Source organism: Monodelphis domestica, chromosome 1, assembly GCF_027887165.1.
Source record: "Monodelphis domestica isolate mMonDom1 chromosome 1, mMonDom1.pri, whole genome shotgun sequence".
NCBI lineage: Eukaryota > Metazoa > Chordata > Mammalia > Didelphimorphia > Didelphidae > Monodelphis > Monodelphis domestica.
The window spans coordinates 536,180,974-536,200,947 of NC_077227.1; the positions used below are offsets into that span (position 1 = coordinate 536,180,974).

General features: G+C 36.0%; 1 protein-coding gene across 2 annotated transcripts in view; it reads left to right on the forward strand.

The window, feature by feature from the left end:
- Positions 1-19,974, forward strand: part of NOL10 (nucleolar protein 10) — a 139,339-nt gene that overhangs the window by 14,134 nt on the left and 105,231 nt on the right. For both annotated transcript variants that reach the window (XM_001371846.4, XM_016428129.2), the window contains exons 4-8: positions 8,183-8,260; positions 9,387-9,424; positions 14,687-14,823; positions 15,795-15,860; positions 19,087-19,147. In XM_001371846.4, coding sequence (XP_001371883.1) covers positions 8,183-8,260; positions 9,387-9,424; positions 14,687-14,823; positions 15,795-15,860; positions 19,087-19,147 — 380 coding nt within the window. The remainder of the gene's footprint in view (positions 1-8,182; positions 8,261-9,386; positions 9,425-14,686; positions 14,824-15,794; positions 15,861-19,086; positions 19,148-19,974) is intronic.

Here is a 19,974-nt window from a genome sequence, read left to right on the forward strand (position 1 = left end):
ACTAGACAAAATTTATACTGTCCAGCTTTTGGCAATAGAGATAAAGTCAATTTGTAGGTGCTCAAATGGTGTGTAAACAAGAGGAAGTCCACCAAAGGCTTTTCCTCGAAAGGCGCATTGATTAAAGGCCTGTCAGGTAGGATGAGCTGTACATACTTTGGAGGCAATTGTAGTTATTCCAGGAGCTATCCATATTCTTTTAAAAGAGTCTACAATGCCTTGGGTGCCAAAATGACCATGTTTATGAATAGAATGACAAATCTGGTTATAAAAAGCTCTAGGGAGTAAGGATTTGCCATCTGATGATACCCATACTCCATTTATCTGTTTTGTTTTAAATTTCTGCTTCCATTTTCCTACTTCCTTGTCATTATAAGAAAAGGATAGATCCAAAATCATCAGTAATTGTTAGTGGCATAATTAATTTAGGGCCTTCTAAGGCTGTTAGTTTTGCTGTGATACCTACTTGGTTATTTCCCCTGGAGACAGAGTCAGTGCCATGACAGCTATAGCTTGGGGGAGCTGGATGGCAGAAAGAAGTTCAGTAATAAGGTTTGCATGGGCAATACATTTTCCAGCTCATGTTAAGAATCCCCTCTGAAGCCATAGCATACCAATGGTGTGACACATGTCAAAGGCATAGTGGGAGTCTGTGTAAATTGTGACTCTTTTATCCTTTGCAGTGATACAGGCTTGTTTCAAAGCTGTGAGTTCTGGACCCTGTGTGCTTACATTTGAGGGCAATTAAGCTGACCACAGAGTTTCAAATTCAGTAACTACCACAGCTCCTGTATAGCACACATTCCTCATAAAAGAAGAACCATCTGTAAATAATATTAAATCTGAATAATCTAAAGGGGTGTCCAATAAATGATTAAGAAGTTTATCAACAGTGGACACTAAAGATGTACAATTGTGTAAAGGTTCTCTGGAAATTGTTAAATCAGGGAGCAAGGTTGCAGGATTAAGAACTCCACAGCGTTTTAGTGTGATATGTTCATTATTTAATAGGGTTATCTCATACCTAGTAATCCTTTGGTCCGTAAATGCCTGTGTCCTATGTCTTAATAACAATGGCTTGATCTTGGGTGGGTACATTATGGTCAGAGACTATCCCAATACCAGATGGGCAGATTTGGTTACCAGTAAAGCTATGGCAGCTACTCCTCTAAGGCATGGTGGTACTCCAGCTGCTGCTGGGTCAAGCTGGGCTGAATAATAGCCTACTGAGCTTTGAGCAGGTCCCAAAAGTTGATTTAGAACACCTGAAGCTACCCCTTTTTGTTCATGGAAATATAAGGGCATAATTTGGTATGCCTAGAGCAGGGGCAAACAGGATAGCTTGTTAATATGAGAGATGATTTTATTTTTCTCGCATTCTGTTAGAAAAGTATCGAGCAAATTCTCAACATCCTTATAGGATGGGTCATATTTATAAAAAATATCAGCCATCTTCTTGGTCACAACCAAAGGTTCTCATTCAAAGGAAGGTACATTATATTTCAGTTCTCTGATTTCTTGGGGAATAAAAGCAATATGGTGTCTTAGGGTCACTACATCCCCATTACATCCCATTTCGGCACTTCCCTTAAGGGGTAAAGACCTTCATAGCAGTCATCTGATGTCTGTGATTCCTTAGAATTTGACTGTGGGGATGCTGAGGCAACATGGGTAGGAATAGGTATGGTAGCAGAACGAAATTTCTTTGGAGTTGGGGCTGGTCGTGGGGTGAGAGAAAGGGCAGGAGAGGATGGGGGGTTAGAAGAAGGATCGGGGAGGTAAGATCAGCCAGGAGTTGCAGAGCATGAGAAAGATATTGCAGATTTTGAGAGAGAAGATATGTATACCTGATGTATACAAGAGGGGTGTCTCATCTCCATATCTGGAGAAAAAAGAATGTCCTCTATTTGTGGTTCAGGAACAGGCTCGCAAAATTCAGACTTGTTTTGGATGGGATCAGTATTTTTCATTAGGTCATGTAAGTGTTTGAAATATTTTGATTGAATTTTCCTGTTGGCCTGCATTTCTTTTTTTAATCTCTCATATAGAAGCATCTTTTGTCTTAAGAACGAAGATCAGAAAAATAAAATTTCCTAGTAGTACAAGGCGGAGGAGGGAATTTGGAATTTTACATGCTTCTAAGCAGATAAAATGCAAAAGGCTTTCATGCATGGTAGCATTTATGCTCCTTAGCATTTTGATCAAAAGAGGAAAAAATAATGTGTATTTTTATTGATTTATTTTTTAAATTATTATTATAAGGGGTTGGGGTAGAAGGTGAGAGTATTTAGCTTATTTATTTTATTTTTTATGATTTTATTTAAAAAAAGGGGGAAAATTTAAATTATTTATTGCTGCCATCTAGTGGCAGAAAACAACCACTGTAGCTAAGCAGGAAAAAGGAAAAAAAAAGAGAAAGGGGAAAAAAAGAAAAAAAATCAGTGCTCAATATTGACATCCAGTGGCCATAAGGCAGCACTACAACTGGGAGGGGTTAGGGGTGTAGTTAGGGGTGGTTTTCAAGGTAAGGGGTGTGGTTAGGGACTGCCAGTAACCAAAATGGAGGGTATAACTACAAAATTGGGCAGAGACTAAGAGATGGAAGTAAGGCAAATTTGGTAAAGCAAGGAGGGGTAGGAGTTAAGCTGAGGTGGTTAAAAGAGGGCTAGGTCCCTCCCAGCCAAGGCAAAGAACCTGGTGGAGCCTAGGAGACAATCAGCTGCCCAGTGGGGAAAGGGGCTTCTTTTCCACCCTGTCTGTGGAAAGAAGCTTAAATTCACCAACTGGAATGGGAATCATTGACTCATGATTCATGATAGTCTCCCTCCCCTTTTCTCTCCTCTCCTCAAATCCTATTTCCTTATTATTCATTTTTGTAATAGAGTAATCTTTTAAAACCCAAACCCCAAATCATATACCCATATAAACAAGTGATAAATCATTTGTTTTCTTCTGCTTTTCTTTTCCAATAGTTCTCTACATGTGGATAGCATTCACTCATACGTCATTTAGGATTGTCCTAGATCATTACATTGCCATGAGTAACAAAGCCTATTACATTTGATTGTCCCACAATGTTTCAGTTGCTATGTACAATGTTCTTCTGGTTCTGCTTAATTCTGCATCAGTTCATGTAGACTTTTCTGTTCTGAAAGAAGTCATCTGGTTCATCATTTCTTATAGCACGGTAGTATTGAATAGTATTTAAAAATGTTAAAAAAAATTTAAATACCCTTTAACAAACAGTGTCTTATTACTTACTCACAACAACCCTCTGAGATAAGTATTATTGTTTTCACTTTATAAAGAAGGGAATGAAGGTTCACACCTCTTCAGTGATCTGCTCTTGATCACACACCATTTGAGTGTTTAAAAGGTAGCTTTGATTCCAGTTCATCCCGACTCCAAATCTAGCATTCTAATTACTACATGATACCTAGAAAAATATTTTTTATCCCATTTTTAATGATGTAGAAAATCCATGAAAACATTTTTCTCCTTTATTTGTCCAGTTTTAATCTCATATGCAAACTTTCATTTTGATGTATGAATATCAGACACATGAATCTTTTCCAAAAGGAGACAGATCAAAGGTTATTTGAAGTAAAAAATCTGGGTGAAGAGATCAGGGCATCCGGTTTTTAAAAATGGTTGCCAAAATGCTTCATCTTTGTCCATTCAACTTAAAATATTGGGAATATCACTAAAAACATAAGAAAATCCCAAACTCTTACTTTTCATCTTAGAATAAATACTGATTCTAAGGCAGAAGAATGGTAAGGGATAGACAGTAGAAGTTAAGTGACTTGTATCATCAAAATATCATCTTATTACACCAGGGTCACAATGATATGAAGTGAGGCCAAATTTAAATTCAGAACCTCCCATCTCTAGGCCTATCTCTTAATACTCTGAACCCCATAGCTGCCCTGGGAATCTCATTTTTAAAAGCTTTACCTATCCTTTTCTAATATTCCATTATGGAGGATGGTCTTGATACCTTTTTAGATTATTCTCATGAACATTTTAAATATACAGGAAGGTAGATATGTATGTTGTTAATTCTTTTTTTTTTTAATTTTGAAAATTTTATTTAGTCAATTTAGAACATTATTCCTTGGTTACAAGAATCATATTCTTTCCCTCCCTCCCCTCCCCCCACCCCTTCCTGTAGCCAACATGCAACTCTACTAGGTTTTATATGTGTCCTTAATCAGAACCTGTTTCCATGTTGTTGATGTTTGCACTAGGATGATCATTTAGAGTCCCTCTCGAGCTATGTGATCTAGCAGTTGTTTTTCTTCAGTGTTTCTGCTCCCACAGTTTTTCCTCTGGATGCGGATAATGTTCTTTCTTGTAGATCCCTCTGAATTGTAGGATCACTGCATTGCCATTAATGGAGAAGTCTATTGCATTTGATTGTACCACAGTGTATCAGTCTCTTTGTATAATGTTCTCCTGTTTCTGCTCCTCTCAGTCTGCATCAATTCCTGGAGGTCATTCCAGTTCACGTGGAATTCCTCCACTTTATTATTCCTTTGAGCACAGTAGTATTTGATCACCAACATATACCATAATTTGTTCAGTCATTCCCCAATTGAAGGGCACCTTCTCATTTTCCATTTTTTTGCCACCACAAAGATTGCAGCTATGAATATTCTTGTACAGGTCTTTTTCCTTATTATCTCTGGGGTATAAACCCAGCAGTGTTATGGCTGGATCAAAGGGCAGGCAGTCTTTTATCGTCCTTTGGGCATAGTTCCAAATTACCCTCCAGAAAGGTTGTATCAATTCACAACTCTACCAGCAGTGCATTAATTTCCCATCTTTGCCATTATCCCCTCCAGCATTCATTACTTTCCTTTGCTGTTATGTTAGCCAGTCTTCTAGGTGTGAGGTGATACCTCAGAGTTGTTTTGATTTGCATCTCTGATTAGAAGAGATTTAGAAAAAGCACACTTTTTCATGTGCTTATTAATAGTTTTGATTTCTTTATCTAAAAATTGCCTATTCTTGTTCCTTGCCCATTTATCAATTGGAGAATAGCTTGATTTTTTTGTACAATTGATTTAGCTCTATAAATTTGAGTAGACTTTTGTCAGAGGTTTTTGTTATGAAGATTTTTTTGCCCAATTTGTTACTTCCCTTTTAATTTTAGTTGCATTGGTTTTGTTTGTACAAAACCTTTTTAATTTAATGTAATCAAAATTATTTAGTTTATATTTTGTGCTTTTTTTCTAACTCCTACTTGGTTTTAAAATTTTTCCTTTCCCATGTATACTGACATGTATACTATTCTGTGTTCACCTAATTTATGTATAGTTTCCTTCTTTACACTCAAGTCATTCCCCCATTCTGAGTTTATCTTGGTGTAGGCTGTTAGATGTTGATACAAACCTAATCTCTCCCATAGTGTCTTCCAATTTCCCCAGCAGTTTTTTACCAAATAATGGATCTGTGTTTTAGCCAGCACCAAATTGTTTTGATGACCACTGCTTTATAGTATAGTTTGAGATCTGGGACTGCAAGGCCTCCTTCCTTCATATTTTTTTTTCCATGATTTCCCTGGATATCCTTGATCTCTTGTTCTTCCAAATGAACTTTGTTATGGTTTTTTCTAAATCAGTAAAAAAGTTTTTTGGTAGTTCAATGGGTATGGCATTAAATAAGTAAATTAATTTGGGTAAGATTGTCATTTTTATTATGTTAGCTTGTCCTACCCACAAGCAATTACCTGGATAGAAGCTGTTGATTTTAATTTCTTTTTTCTTTTTCTGTTGTTTGCTCATATTTGCCCCTTCTTTTCCCCTGTAGTTTCTTGTAGTCTTGCTCCTCTCATTATGTGCTGGATCTGTGGGTTTGGGCTTTTCTGTCAGCCTTCACCCTTGGGGCTTAGTCAGCAAATTTCTCAGAGCAGTCTTTGGGTTGGGATGTTGGAGCTTGAACTTCTGTGCCCTCTGAAGGCTTGATAAGATCCCTGTGGAGTTGAACTTGCAGAACTGGATGTCCCTGAGACCAAAACCTCAGGAAGGGGGAGGGTGTAATATGGAGTGTCTCAGCTGAGCTTGGGCTGCCTTCTTTGAGGTTCTCCTCCAGCTGTCTCCCTGCCACCTGTGTTCAAAGCCCTCAGCATGGCACAGCTTTTCCCACAAGGTACTCCCTCTAGATTAGGGCCCTTGCTTGCCAATAGATTCTCCACTGCTGGAGGCTCAGTACTGTAGGTGGGGAAGGGGTCCTGGGACCTTCCTTCTTCCTTCCCCTTAAAACCCAGTGTTCTCGAATTAAAGCTTTTTGGGGACATACCTTTTAAGTTGAGTCCATCAGGTGGGTTCCTTAGCTCTGCCCTACTGTTAGTTTTGGTTTTCAGTTCCCTAGGAGCATTTTGTTTTTAATTAGTGAGGAAGGATTTTCAGAGGTCTGAATTTTCGTTGCCTCCACACCACCAATTTGACTCCCTGTGTTGTTAATTCTTTTTTTTTTTTTAAACCCTTACCTTCTGTCTTGGAGTCAGTACAGTGTATTGGCTCCAAGGCAGAAGTGTGGTAAGGGCTAGGCAATGGGGGGTCAAGTGACTTGTCCAGGGTCACACAGCTGGGAAGTGTCCGAGGCCAGATTTGAGCCTAGGACGTCCCATCTCTAGGGCTGGTTCTCAATCCAATGAGCTACCCAGCTGCCCCCTATGTGTTGTTAATTCTTGATTCTTTCTTGGAATGCCTTTTTTTGTTAGTAGTAATATTTCTTAGTTCTTTTTCCTTAAATTAATTTTGATTCCCTCTAGTTACCTTGAAAGTCAGTCTGTGCATTTATTAAACACTGTATTCCAGGTGTTTTGTAGTCATGTTCAGAGTCTGTATTTTGAAAATATAGTTGCATTTACTTGTATCATTAAGTAGTCTTTTATGGATTAATTTAGTTTTCACATATAGTATTTATTTCTGTAAATCATCTAACAATGAGAAACTACTAATTTTCTCATTCTTTTTCCAACTCTTTAAATTTTATAATTATTGTATAAGCTATATGCGTGTTACTATCATTTATTCTAGGTGCAATATTATTGAATCTTGTACCTCATTTGTAGGTCACATTATAGTTTACAGTACATTATTACTTTAGCCTCAGAAGAACCCTGTGAGATAGACAGTGAATATACTATTTCTTCCTCTTTTAGAATGTAGTTCTTTTCTGTAATATATCTTTTTGAATATAATCTGATCTTCATTTTCCTGGTGAAGAAATTGAGTTTGAGAATAGGTTGCCAAAGATCACATTTCTAGGAAGTAGCTGAACTAAAAAGATCCAGATTTTTTTTTAAGCCCTTACCATCCATCTTAGAATCATTATTGTGTATTGGTTCTAAGGCAGAAGAGTGGTTAAGGGCTAGGCAACAGAGGCTAAGTGACTTGTCCAGGGTCACATGGCTAGGAAGTGTCTGAGGCCAGGTTTGATCCCAGGACCTTCCATCTCTGGGCTTGACTCTCAATCCACTGAGCCACCCACCTGCCCTCAAGACCAGATCTTCTAACTCCTAGTTTTCTGTTTTCCCTACCATCTTAAGCTGCTTCTTGACAGTATCTGAATTCTGAATGAAAATGAAGATTGTTTACATTATGTGCTAGTTGGTATGAGTTATTTATTATTTTGCCATTTTCTTTATAAAAATTTATATATCATCTACATGGAATTTTAGGCTTTATTAAAGTTTCTTATAGTAGAACCTTGATGTTTGAATAATCTTTTCTTTTTCATTTTCAAGTGGAGATAAGTTGGAAAGAACATTAAAAAGGGGACTGACAACTCTCCAATTTTTGACACTCTTGAAATATCATAGTGATACAGATAATTTAAAACTGTAAATAAATCTCTATTAGCAAGTGGCATAAATTAAACTGATTTTAAGTTGCATGCCATGCAGAGGGAAGGAAATGGAACCAACTGCATGATAGCAGCAAGAGCTTTCCTTGAAGCACATGGGCCAAAGATGAAAGATTTCCAATGGCCTGTGGGGCAACAAAAGAAGGCATGTCAATTCAGAGAGTAAATAGTCTGCTTTTTAATAACAGGGAAGTTGACCTACCATTCCATAGGATGATTATATACCAATGCCATCATACTGTTATTTCTTAGCCATGAAATATATATATAGTTTGGTTTTCATATTATATTGATTTTTGTATCATAGGAACATATAAGCCACGAGTTCGATGTTATGACACCTATCAGTTATCCTTGAAATTTGAAAGATGCTTAGATTCAGACGGTGAGTGAAGTAATGACACTAATATTTCATATCTGCCCACACTGTTTGCTCTCCTGCTTGACTATCTTCAAAGGAGAGATTGTAAATCTTTCTGGTACTGGAGGAAGAGAAAGAAGGTATGGCTAAAGAATGGGAGCCATATTCTATTGGTTTGTTTTTATTTTTCTTTTCCAAAAGGGTTGAAAATTATTGGAGCTAAAATTAACAACTATAAGTAAATACTTTTTCAAAGTTCCTATTCTTTTGGTATGCCATGATTATGTAAGATGCTATTTCTTTAAAGTACAGTGAAATCCCCATTTCTGCTGAGCAGTTATCTTTAAAAATAATAAAGAACTAGAAGAATAACGAAAAGTCAGATGATCTAAACATGCCTATTTAATTGCCATCATAACTCATTGGGCAATTGAGAGTGCCATTTTTTTTTAAATCCTTACCTTCCATTTTGGAATCGATACTGTATATTGGTTCCAAGGCAGAAGAGTGGTAAGGGACAGGCAGTGGGGATTAAGTGACTTGCCCAAGGTCACACAGCTAGGAAGTATCTGAGGCTAGATTTGAACCCAGGACTCCCTGTCTCCAGGCCTGGTTCTCAATCCACTGAGCCTCCTTCCTGCCCCCTGAGAGGACCATTCTTTCAAATACTGTTAGACTTAGGAATCTAATTAGTTGGTGATAGGAATTTTTGAAATCTGTATGCTGTTCATTTTCTTTGGTATTTTATATCATGTATAAATGATTAAGTGGAAATTTCATTTTTATTCTATTATGGAAAAAGTGAGTTGGGAACCTATGGTTTCATAATTTCTGAGTCAAGACAGGTATAGCAAGCAAATATACATATAAATGCAAATATGTATGTAAAAAGCACATATATAAACACAAATTTATATTTGCACAATATGTAAAATACCAACAGCTTAAAAATTTATGTTTCACACATAATATTTGTATTATTATGGTATGACTGTGCACACATGATGAATACTGTATAATAGCTCTTAAAAGCTTCACTAAGGCTTCGAGGACACCTTGTATACATACCTACATATGTTTATGTTGTTTGCTTTTTGGATTCACAAAAGAAATAGTTTAGGATTTATATATTTTTCCTCTTGTTTTTCAGTTGTGACATTTGATATATTATCTGATGATTATTCAAAGGTATGTTTTAACAGCATTTTTTTTCATTTTTTCTTTCCAAAAACCTTACCTTCTATTTTAGAATCTAAGAACTAAGTGTTGGTTCCGAAACAGAAGAGTGGTAAGGGTCAGGCTGTTGTGTTTAAATGACTTGCCCAAGGTCACATAGCTAAAAGTGTCTGAGCTCAAATTTGAATCCAGGACCTCCCATCACTGGGAGCCTGACTCTATTCGCTTGAGCCACCTAGCTGCCCCTCCCTTCCTCTTAGCATTCATTTTTTAATGGTTATGCTTGGGTAGTATGTTGCAGAGGAAAGAGCATTCGGTTTTGGACATGTATGCAAACCCCATGTCTGTCACTTACCACTTTTATGCTGTGCAGAATTTTTTAATTGTTATAGGTCTAAAACTTTTGTTTCACCTATTTGATAAACATTTCTCCTCTATAATTGAAATAACTATATTGTTCTAATTTAATCCAATTTTCAAATTATTTTAGTGGCTAAATAATTGATTCAGTTGAAGTTTTAAAAAACAAGTTTTATTGGTACAATTTGTTTTTAACTTGGTAATTTTGAGGCACCTAGGTGTCTCAGTGGATAGAGTGCTGGGCATGGAGTCAGGAAGAACTGAGTACAAAGCCAGCCTTAGACATTGACTAGCTGTGTGACATGATAGAGAAAGACATAGCATACCACTCCAGTATCATTGCCAAGAAAACCCCTTGGACAGTATTGGTATAGTATATGGTCTATAGGGTCATGAAGAATTGTATATGACTGAACAATAATAAATTGTTTCCTGCTTAAAACAACTAAGCAAAAGTGATTGATATTGAGATTCATTTGAAAAGGTATATGATATATTGCATTCATAGCCATCTGCTTTTGTATTGAGTGCAAGAAAATATACTTCATTGTTTTGGGAACTATGATTGGTTATTCAACCCAAATGTGATTCTTTTATAACATATTTGTGGATATTTGTATAATTTATCATTTCACTATCTAGTTTTCCTAACAATCATTAGTGTATAATGATTCCCATGTGTGGTAACTTATTTCTAGTATATACTTTGTGTTATGTCTTTCTTTTGTTTATTTTTATTTTTAAAAAATTTGCTTAGTCCCACATGATTTTGTTAATTATTAATTTATAGCATATTTTGAAATATGACAGGGTAAGACCTATCATTAGTTTTTATTTTAATTCTCTCTACAGGTAATTATTCTCTTAGTTTTCCTCATGTATTTTATAATTTTACTTAATTCAATAAAATAGCACATTTGTAACTTAATGGGCTTATATGAAAATTATAAACTTATCGAGGAAATTTTTTCTACACATTTTTTACATTAAATTCACTTGACTAAATAGAGACTCAGTTTTTCCTTGTTTTTGTCAAAACTTTTTTAAAATTTGATTTTTTGTTTAGTTGTTTTCACTTTATGGGTTTTCTTGGCAGAGATACTGGTTTGTCAAGTCCTTTAGCTTATTTTAAAGATGAGGGAACTGAGGCAGCCAAGGTTAAGTGACTTGCCCTTTCCCAGGATAGCACACCCAGTAAGTGTCTGAGGCTGGATTCAAACTTGGGTCTTCCTGACTCCAGGCCCAGCACCCTTAAAAAACTAATCAAACAATTAAAAACTTGGGTTGTTGTTTCATCATTTTAGTTGTATTTGACTCCTGGTCACCCCCCATTTAGAGTTTTCTTGGCAAAGTGACAGGTGGTTTTGCCATTTTCTTCTCCAACTTGTTTTACAGATGAGGAAATGGAGGCAAACAGGGTAAAGTGACTTGATGAGGATTACATAGCTAGTAAGTGGCTGAGCCCAGATTTAAACTGTTTGATTAGTTTTTTAAGAGTGCTGGGCCTAGAGTCAGGAAGACCTAAGTTCAAATCCAACCTTAGACACTTACTAGATGTGACTTGATCAGGCTTATATAGTGCTTAAGAGGGAAATGCAAGGACTGGATTTGAAAGACTGTCTCAGGAGAAGAGGAGATGGTACCCAGATGCCATCAGAGGGATGGTATGGAACTTTCCAGCCAAGCTCAAAAGGGCAGCAGTTGGGAAGCCAAGGGTTCTTTTTCTCCATGATCTGAAGGGAGAGGGAACTACCCTTTGCTGTGAAGATTATACACATCTCTTAATTCTTTTGCCTGAGCAACAGAAGATCTTATCTTTCAATTGGTGACACCTTTAGGATAAAGACTTTTTCCCTTAGGGGAAACCCAGAGCTTATTCTAAAGAAGACTCCCTGGTTCAAACCCCTAAGATTAGCTGTACAGGGAAATAGTTAGGGATTTCTTCTTTCCCTCTGTCCTCATTACCTTTCAACTCTTTTTACCCAAATAAATAGACATCTTGATTTTTACTAGAGACTCAATCAGATTTAATGTGTTAGGAGGGGAATTTCAAAGAACATCATTTAAAGAAGGACTGAGGGGAATTTTACTTAGCCTTTCAGTCCAGTCAGATGTGACTCCATCGTTAACAGCACTGCTTGGGGAATGGGAGGAAGAAAGTGGAGCTACCTTATATTTATTCCCCAAGTATCTGCCAACTTTCGTTCCTTCTCAATTTCCCCACTAATATAATAGCTAATAAGTGGCTGAGGCTAGATTTAAACTCAGAAGATGACTCCAGACCCACATTGTCCACAATGCCACTTATTTGCCCATTACTATTTTAGGCCCATTTTTATATCTCAAAAATTTAATACCTCTTATGTGGAGTGGAATTCTGGGGAGATTCATACCCCCAGAAATCATTCTAATGAGCGGACAGAAGACTTGATAAGATGCTGGTGGAGAAAACAGTGGACAGCGGCGGGGAGAAGGGGAGGTGCGGGGGAGAAAGAGAGGAAAAGTGATTTTGCTCACACAAGTGCCTTGCTTGGGACAAAAATGTTCTCTCTCCTAGGTCTAATAACAGATACCTCCCCCCAACTCCCATCAATCAATCAATTAATTAAAATATTTTTCCATGTTTACATGATTCATGTTCTTTATTTCCCCTTCCTTCCCCTCCCAGAGCCGATGAGCAATTCCAATGGGTTTTACATGTATCATTGTTCTAAACCTATTTCCATATTATTAATATTTGCAATAGAGAGATCAGTTAGAGTCTACATCCCCAGTCATATCCCTGTCAACTCATGTGATCAAGCAATTGTTTTTCTTCTGTGTTTCTACTCTCACAGTTCTTTCTCTGGATGTGGATAGTTTTTTTTTCTCATAAGTCCCTCAGAATTGTCCTGGATCATTGCATTGCTCTTAGTAGAAAAGTTTATTACATTCGATTGTGCCACAGTGTATCTGTCTCTATGTATAATGTTCTGGTTCTGCTCCTTTCACTCTGCATCAATTCCTGGAGGTCTTTCCAGTTCACATAGAATTTTTCCAGTTCATCATTCCTTTCAGGATTTCCTGGGTCCTAATCTTTATTCTAAAGTTTAGCTTCTTGTAACTACTTCTACCTATTTCTATGGAATCTCAATTACAAATCATCAAAAAAATATCACCTGTCTAAAGCTATCACTTATTCAATTCTAACCTTTCTCTACTTGTCAACTTGCTTATTTGGGAAATAAAAACTTTCCATCTTGCAATTTGCATCCTGTGCTGATCATAGGAATTTGTCACAAAAGAAAGGCAGGGGAAATGATCTTTAACTGTCCTTACAGTTCTTTCAAGGACACAGAATGAGTAGGTCAGGACTATCTGACTTCATGTATAGGTCAGAGTTATTGCTTTCTCATGCCATAACTGTTTCACTCAGGGACCATCAGAATCCAGTGTGCCATACCAAGTCAGAATGATCCTACCTCAGTTTCAGACTGAGATTGTCCTCATGACTTCCTATAAGGATTTTCACTTGTCCTCTGAGTATCTTCTTGTTCTCTTCCAATGGTGGTTCATTTATCAGACAGCCATACTTGAATTCCAAGCTCACTGTAATATTAAGTGTGATTCCCATAAACCTTTTGTCTTAAATGCCAAAAATCCTACTCATTATAGTTGAGAGAAAGCCTGTTCTCTTAGTATTCTAATTTCATTCTTTGTTCCATAATTTCAAACAAGCTTCCTGCTTACTTGTTTAATTATTCAAATGGTTTCCAATAATATTATTTCAAGTTCATCTAGAATTGAATGTTGTTCTCCTTTAACTTCTTCATATAGTAAATGCCAATTCTGTATCTCTATTATTCAGGGGAGGCATAGAGTGAGGGAGCACTGTCTGGAGAGGCCTCTCAGAAACAATGTCCTCAAAGGCTGGGAGGGCAGGGAGAGAGAAAGAGAAAGAGAGTGGACCACTGTCTAGAGAGACCTTTCAGAAACAGTGGTCTTTAATGTTCAAATTTACAGGAATCCAACACAATGCTTTCTCCTCTTTCCCACCTTCTGAGTGTTACATAATGCATTTATGTGTTATATTTCTTTATCTTGTTCTGTCCTCCTTAAGTTTTCCCAATGCTTCCAATTCCCAAGAATATGGGAATATTCCTTAAGTTTGCAATTTTCTCAGTTAAGTTAAAATTTATGCCTGTCCAAGATTTTTCAGGCTGTAACATTTCTTAGGCTTCTAAGATTTAAATTAAATGTCCAATACTTCCAAAGTATTATATTTTATAACATTTATCTGACAAAATAGAGCTACATGACTAAGTTTTCTACCTGCTCAAAAATCCCAAGTCCACCAAAACTGCCACAGGAAGGAAAGAGAGCAAGAAATGGAACTACACCAATTTATATCCTGTCAGCATCAGCACGTAATGACAGGAAGTGAATAGGGTGCTGGGAATTGTAGTTTTGCTGGGAATGATAGTTTTTCTGGGGATTGTAGTTTTAGGGTAACAGATTCTTATTAAACAACCCCCCCCAAGATCCTTTGGAAAACTAGTCTCCCCAAATGATCTTGTAAATATAACCAACTTATAAATTTTGTTATGTATATTTCTTTTGGTAGAATGTGAGCTCTTTGAGAGATGAGATTGTTTTTTTTTTTTGTGTGTGTGTGTATATGTATCTTGAGCATTTAGCACATTTCCTGGCTAGGTGCTGAATAAATACTTGTTGATTGATGGATAGATTATAGAAACTTTATAGAAACGTCTGGCATATGGTATACCAATTTAAGAGTATGCTAATTGGTAATAATATTTAACTTAATATTGTATTACTAAGTGATTACTATATGCAATGAATAGTTCTAGGTGGTTAATGGTTAAAATTTTGCCTAGAGGCCTAAAAAATGAATTCTTTGGTTATATTTTTCAGATTGTCTTCCTACACAATGACAGATATATTGAATTTCATTCACAACAAGGTTTTTATTATAAAACCAGAATACCTAAGTTTGGAAGGGATTTTTCTTATCACTATCCATCCTGCGATTTGTACTTCGTTGGTGCAAGGTATTAAATATGATATTATGGGCTTCCTCTACTCTATCCTTCATTAGTAGTTACCCAAATATATGTTAGTTAATTGACTGTTTTTCTTAATATTAAAAATAGAAGACTATATATCATGGTAAAATCAAGTCATACTGAAGGTGGGTATTATGTAGGATGAGCTTTGTTCCTGAGAAGTAAGGAAATGGGTCTTCAGGAGAAAAAGTCAATTCAGCAGAAACAGTTTTCAGAGATAGTGCTATTTTACTTTTGAGAAATATTTAACAGTGTACACTTAACTGTTCTTTGAATCTTATTTTCAGAAGTACGTACATATTTGCTTTTCTTCTACTCCTCACTGCCTTTTTGAATTCTTCTGGTTTCCTTTGTGACTGAGGTGATAATATTTTTTGTACATTAACATTTCAGTCTTTGGTTGGTGAAATTATTGGTTCCTAGTGGGGATTGGACTCATGACTTTAATTAGCATGATGTTCTAATCAGTTGAGCCAGCCAGATTCACAGTATGATAAGGTCACAACATATGCTCATCTCACTTTCTTAAACTCTTTGTCCTTTGGTTTCTCCCTTCCTCCCTCCTATCCTTCCTCCTCCCTTCTTACTTTCTCCTTCCTTCTTCCTCCCTCCTTTCCTTTCTCCTCCCTTCCCCCTTCCCTCTCTCCTTTTCTGCTTCCTTTCTTGCCTCCCCAAAGAACTGATTGTGTTCTGACTTTCAGTTTAGTTTTTAAAGTGCTGCATAAATTAAAAAAAAAAATCTTTTTTGTATAAGCAAATTCACAGGAAGTAGTAATTAAACTTTCCAGAGTTTAGTATTAATTTTTGATGAAGGGGATGCCATGAAGGCATTGTGATGGTTAAAGGTTTTTTTACATTTTATAATTTTTTTTTTTACATTTTACCATTTTACAATTAGTTTTTAAATTTTGTAGATTTTATTTTCCAAAAGAGTAACTTTAGTTTTTCTTCCATAGCTCTGAAGTATACCGGTTAAATTTAGAACAAGGACGGTATCTGAATCCTCTCCAAACAGATTCAGCGTGAGTATTTCTCCAGTTTGTGTAATACTTTGTTTCAAACTCTAGAGGGAGCCAAATGCTAAACTTATGTTAGAAAGCAGAATTGGAATTTAGTGTACCTAAAGGAAAGGACCTGAGATTCCTTAGATATAGGAACTCCCTACATCAGCATAGATTGCAGTCCATCTATAATTAGTCTTAAAGAATTGCTTGATATTCACAGAAGTTAAATGAATTACCGATATCCATAAAGCCAGAGTCTATACCTACACAATAAGTGTTAAAGGTAGAATTTATTTGATTCCAGGTCTTTTGGGACTCTGTACATTATGAAATATTGCCACATATTTAAAGGAAGATATTACCATTGGGAATTTAAAAAATGACTTTCTATTTAAACAAAAACCAAAATTTCTTCTAAAAATATAGTGTTATTTCTTACAAGTTTTAATTTTTATTTATTTTTTATTTATTTTATTTTATTTTTATAAAAATTCTTACCTTCTGTCTTGGAACCAATATGGTGAATTGGTTCCAAGGCATAAGAGTGGTAATAGCTAGGCAATGGGGGTCAAGTGACTTGTGTAAGGGGTAAATTTAGGGGTTTTTGACTAATATATTATCCTTACAGTTGCCAGGGATTAATTCAAATCCCAATAAAAATATTCAAGTCAGTTTGCGAATTTTATGGTGGTTTATATAGAGGGAAACAATTAAGAAGAAGAGAGAGGGAAAAGGGTATAAGATTTCTCTGGCCTAGCCTGAACCAAGGGGAGTTCGGAGACCTTCCAGCTACGAGGCCTCCTCTGAGATGAGGAGCCTCCTAGGAGGAGAGCGTTTTTAGGAAAGGTAAAGGAAAAAAAGGAATTAGACTAAACTCCGAGAGAGCTCAGGGAAGACGCCTCATCTGAACTATGCTACTAAGCTTCTTCCAGGCACTGTATCAAGGATGCTCACCGCCAAACCCAAAGAATAGCTGCAGCCATGCTAAGATGCCTCCGTTGCCCAATGAGAGCCAGAGCCACCTCCCTGCAAAAAGAGCCTGGAGAGAGGAAGTGACGCAAAATATATAGACTGTTTTTTACATCACTTCCTGTATCTCACGTGTACCAAAGCTTGACTTAAGACAGTCCAGGGGGTCTGGCAGTTGTTTCTGATTTGTCATTTGCTAGCACATGTCTGTCATAGGCTATCCTTCTCAACACTTAATCCTTAAGTAGGGGTATAGACATTCCTGTTTGTTAGACCAAGCAGGGTAGAATAAATCTAAAATTCACAATCCCCCCTGATGATGATTGGGGGACTAGTCTCCCCAATTGATCACTAAACATAATCATCCTGCACCTCTAAATTCTTCTAACTGCAGGTGCATACAAAATTTCACCTTCTAAGAGGAAGCTACAGTAGTTAGATAGAAGAGGGGAATAGGAGAGAATAAGACAGCAAGACCAATGTTTGCTGGGCGCATTGATAAAAACCAGTTAGGGCAGTCCCCTTTTGGCATAAGAGTATACATTCAAATAAATGTTCAATCAAACTTCAGTTCAATCAACCACACCCAGAGTTCATTCTGGATCTTCTTGATGTAGTATAGGTTTTCTGGCATCTTTCTACAACAGTTCATTCTCTGAATTTAGGAGTTATCAAGCTTCTTTCCTTGAAGATCTTTCTCGAACAAAAATTTTAAAATCTTGAATTTTTATTAAAATATACTTGCCCAGGGTCACACAGCTGAAAAGTGTCTGAGGCCAGATTTGAACCTAGGACCTCCCATTTCTAGGCCTGGCTCTCAATCCACTGAGCCACCCAACTGCCCCTGAGTTCTAATTTTTGAAAGAAGTTTAATATAGTAAAAAATACCAGAAAAACTTTTTTCACATTATCCATAATTATCTGGATGACCCTGATTACTTCATGGAAGGAATTTTACATTTTTACTTTGTTACTAAACTTGGTTTGTAGAGGCACCTAATAGATTTAAGGATAGAAGAAACTTTAGAACTTACCTAGTTCATATTGTTTACATCATAATTGAGGAAATTGAGACTTAAAGCCATGTGACAATTTACTTAAGGACCCACAGATAGAAAATAACAGAGTGAGAATTTAAATTCAGACTCAAGATCCAGTATTGTTTATGAGGGAATAAGCATTTTGGAAGGACTATATACTGTAATTTCAAAATGTGAATAATAGAAGTCTCTTTTTGAAAACTTCCTTTGAGTGAGCAGCCAGGTAGCTCAATGGATAGAGACCGAGGCCTGGAAATGGGATGTCCTTGGTTCAAATCATAACTCCTATACTTCCTAGCTTTGTGACCCTGGGCAAGTTCACTTAAACCCCTTTGCCTAGCTTTTACCACTCTTCTGCTTTGGAATTAATACACAGTATTGATTCTAAGATGGAAATTAAGAATTAAAAAAAAAAACTACTTTGTGAGAGTTTTAAAATGAAGGGAATGAAATAGAAATGAAAAAGACAAGTAAGTTATTATTTTCTATCTGATAAGAACTTTCAGCCCCATCTTGACTTGATCATCTGTTTGATACTTAAACTCTCTTTTAAAGATTTGCATTTCAAGAATATATTATTTGATTAACAAAAAGCTATATACTCCATGCAGATGTGATACTTTCAGCATAGGATTAAGTCAGTCATTTCATTGTCTTTAGAATAAGATCATAAGAATATAAAGTAAAAAAAAAGAGGCTTTTAGATTATATTTTATACCTCCTTCATTTTGCAGAGAAGGTAACTGAATACCAGAGAAATTAAATAGCTTCTGAAAAATTCCATCTATTTAAGGAAAAGTGATAAGTTTTGAATATGGGTTTGGTTACTCTTAATTTAGTAATTTTTCCTTACACCACAGTGTCTTTTTTTAATAACTTTAATCTGGAAGTCTTCTTTCTCCTCCATGATCTCATGAAATGTTGAACATTTTCATGTCATTTACAACTTCATATTTTATTATATCTTCATATTTGGAGAAAATATGGAGTAAAAAACAAAATGCTTTTCTAGCAATGAGAAGAATTTGGTTTTCTGAGCCTTCTTTGTTCTAAAAAGGAAGGCCACCAGCATGTCAGTGAACTTTATTCTGATTCTACTTTTTCATTTGTAAATAAGTGTAATACTTCAAACTTCCTTCATCCCAAAGAATTTTTATTTTTGTTTCCAGTCTTTTAGAGGCTTCATGTGCCCTTAAATGGAGCATTAACAGTCATTTTTTCCTTTATTATTGTAGGGAGAACAATGTTTGTGACATAAATTCCATGCATGGTTTGTTTGCCACAGGTACAATAGAGGTAAGCAGTTCACTATTTTTTTTTTTAAAGAAATACTGTATGACTATGTAGGGAACCTTTGTAGAATGTCTGCCAGTACTATTGATGCATAGTCTCATTCACTGTTACAAAGCAAATGAAAGTTTTCTTGGTTCATACGTATCCTGAAAGTTCCCACATATATATTCACATAGAGGAGTGATTGAGAGAGAGAGAATGTGTGTGTGTGCACATATGTACATATGTGTGTTTCAGATATCAAAGTAAATGAAATACAGGGTAAAAAAGAGGTTAGTTACATGCCAGTAGTTATTTCATTAGAGATTTTGAGAACAGCACTGAAAGCACAGAAGCTTTTCTTTCATGATGAAAGTAGTCTTGTTCAGACAGAGACTTCATAGTTATTTAGATTCTTTAATTCTGAAGGATCAAATATATAATTCATAAAGTGGATCAGGCAATATTAAAATGGGCTTTTAAAAATCTTTCCCAAAATCATATTTTAAAAAATATTAGGAACCTGCATTTTTTAATTTGATTTGTAAAAAAGCTTTTGTAACAATCACCTCATGATGTAGCTACTGTATTTATTCCCATTTTACAGATCAGGAAACATTTAGAAAAGCAGTATCATAGATTTAGAGCTAGAAAGGAGTTTTAGCCCAGAGAGAATATATGACTTGCCATGGGTCTCTCAGGTAGTAAATAGAACAACTAAAATTTGAAGTCAGGACTTCAGACTCAGATCTCCTGATCTTGTGATCGGTATTTGTTCTGTAACTTATTGTTTCTAGATGATATTACCTTGTCAAACACAATGCAGTAAGTAATGTAATTTTTATTTCTGT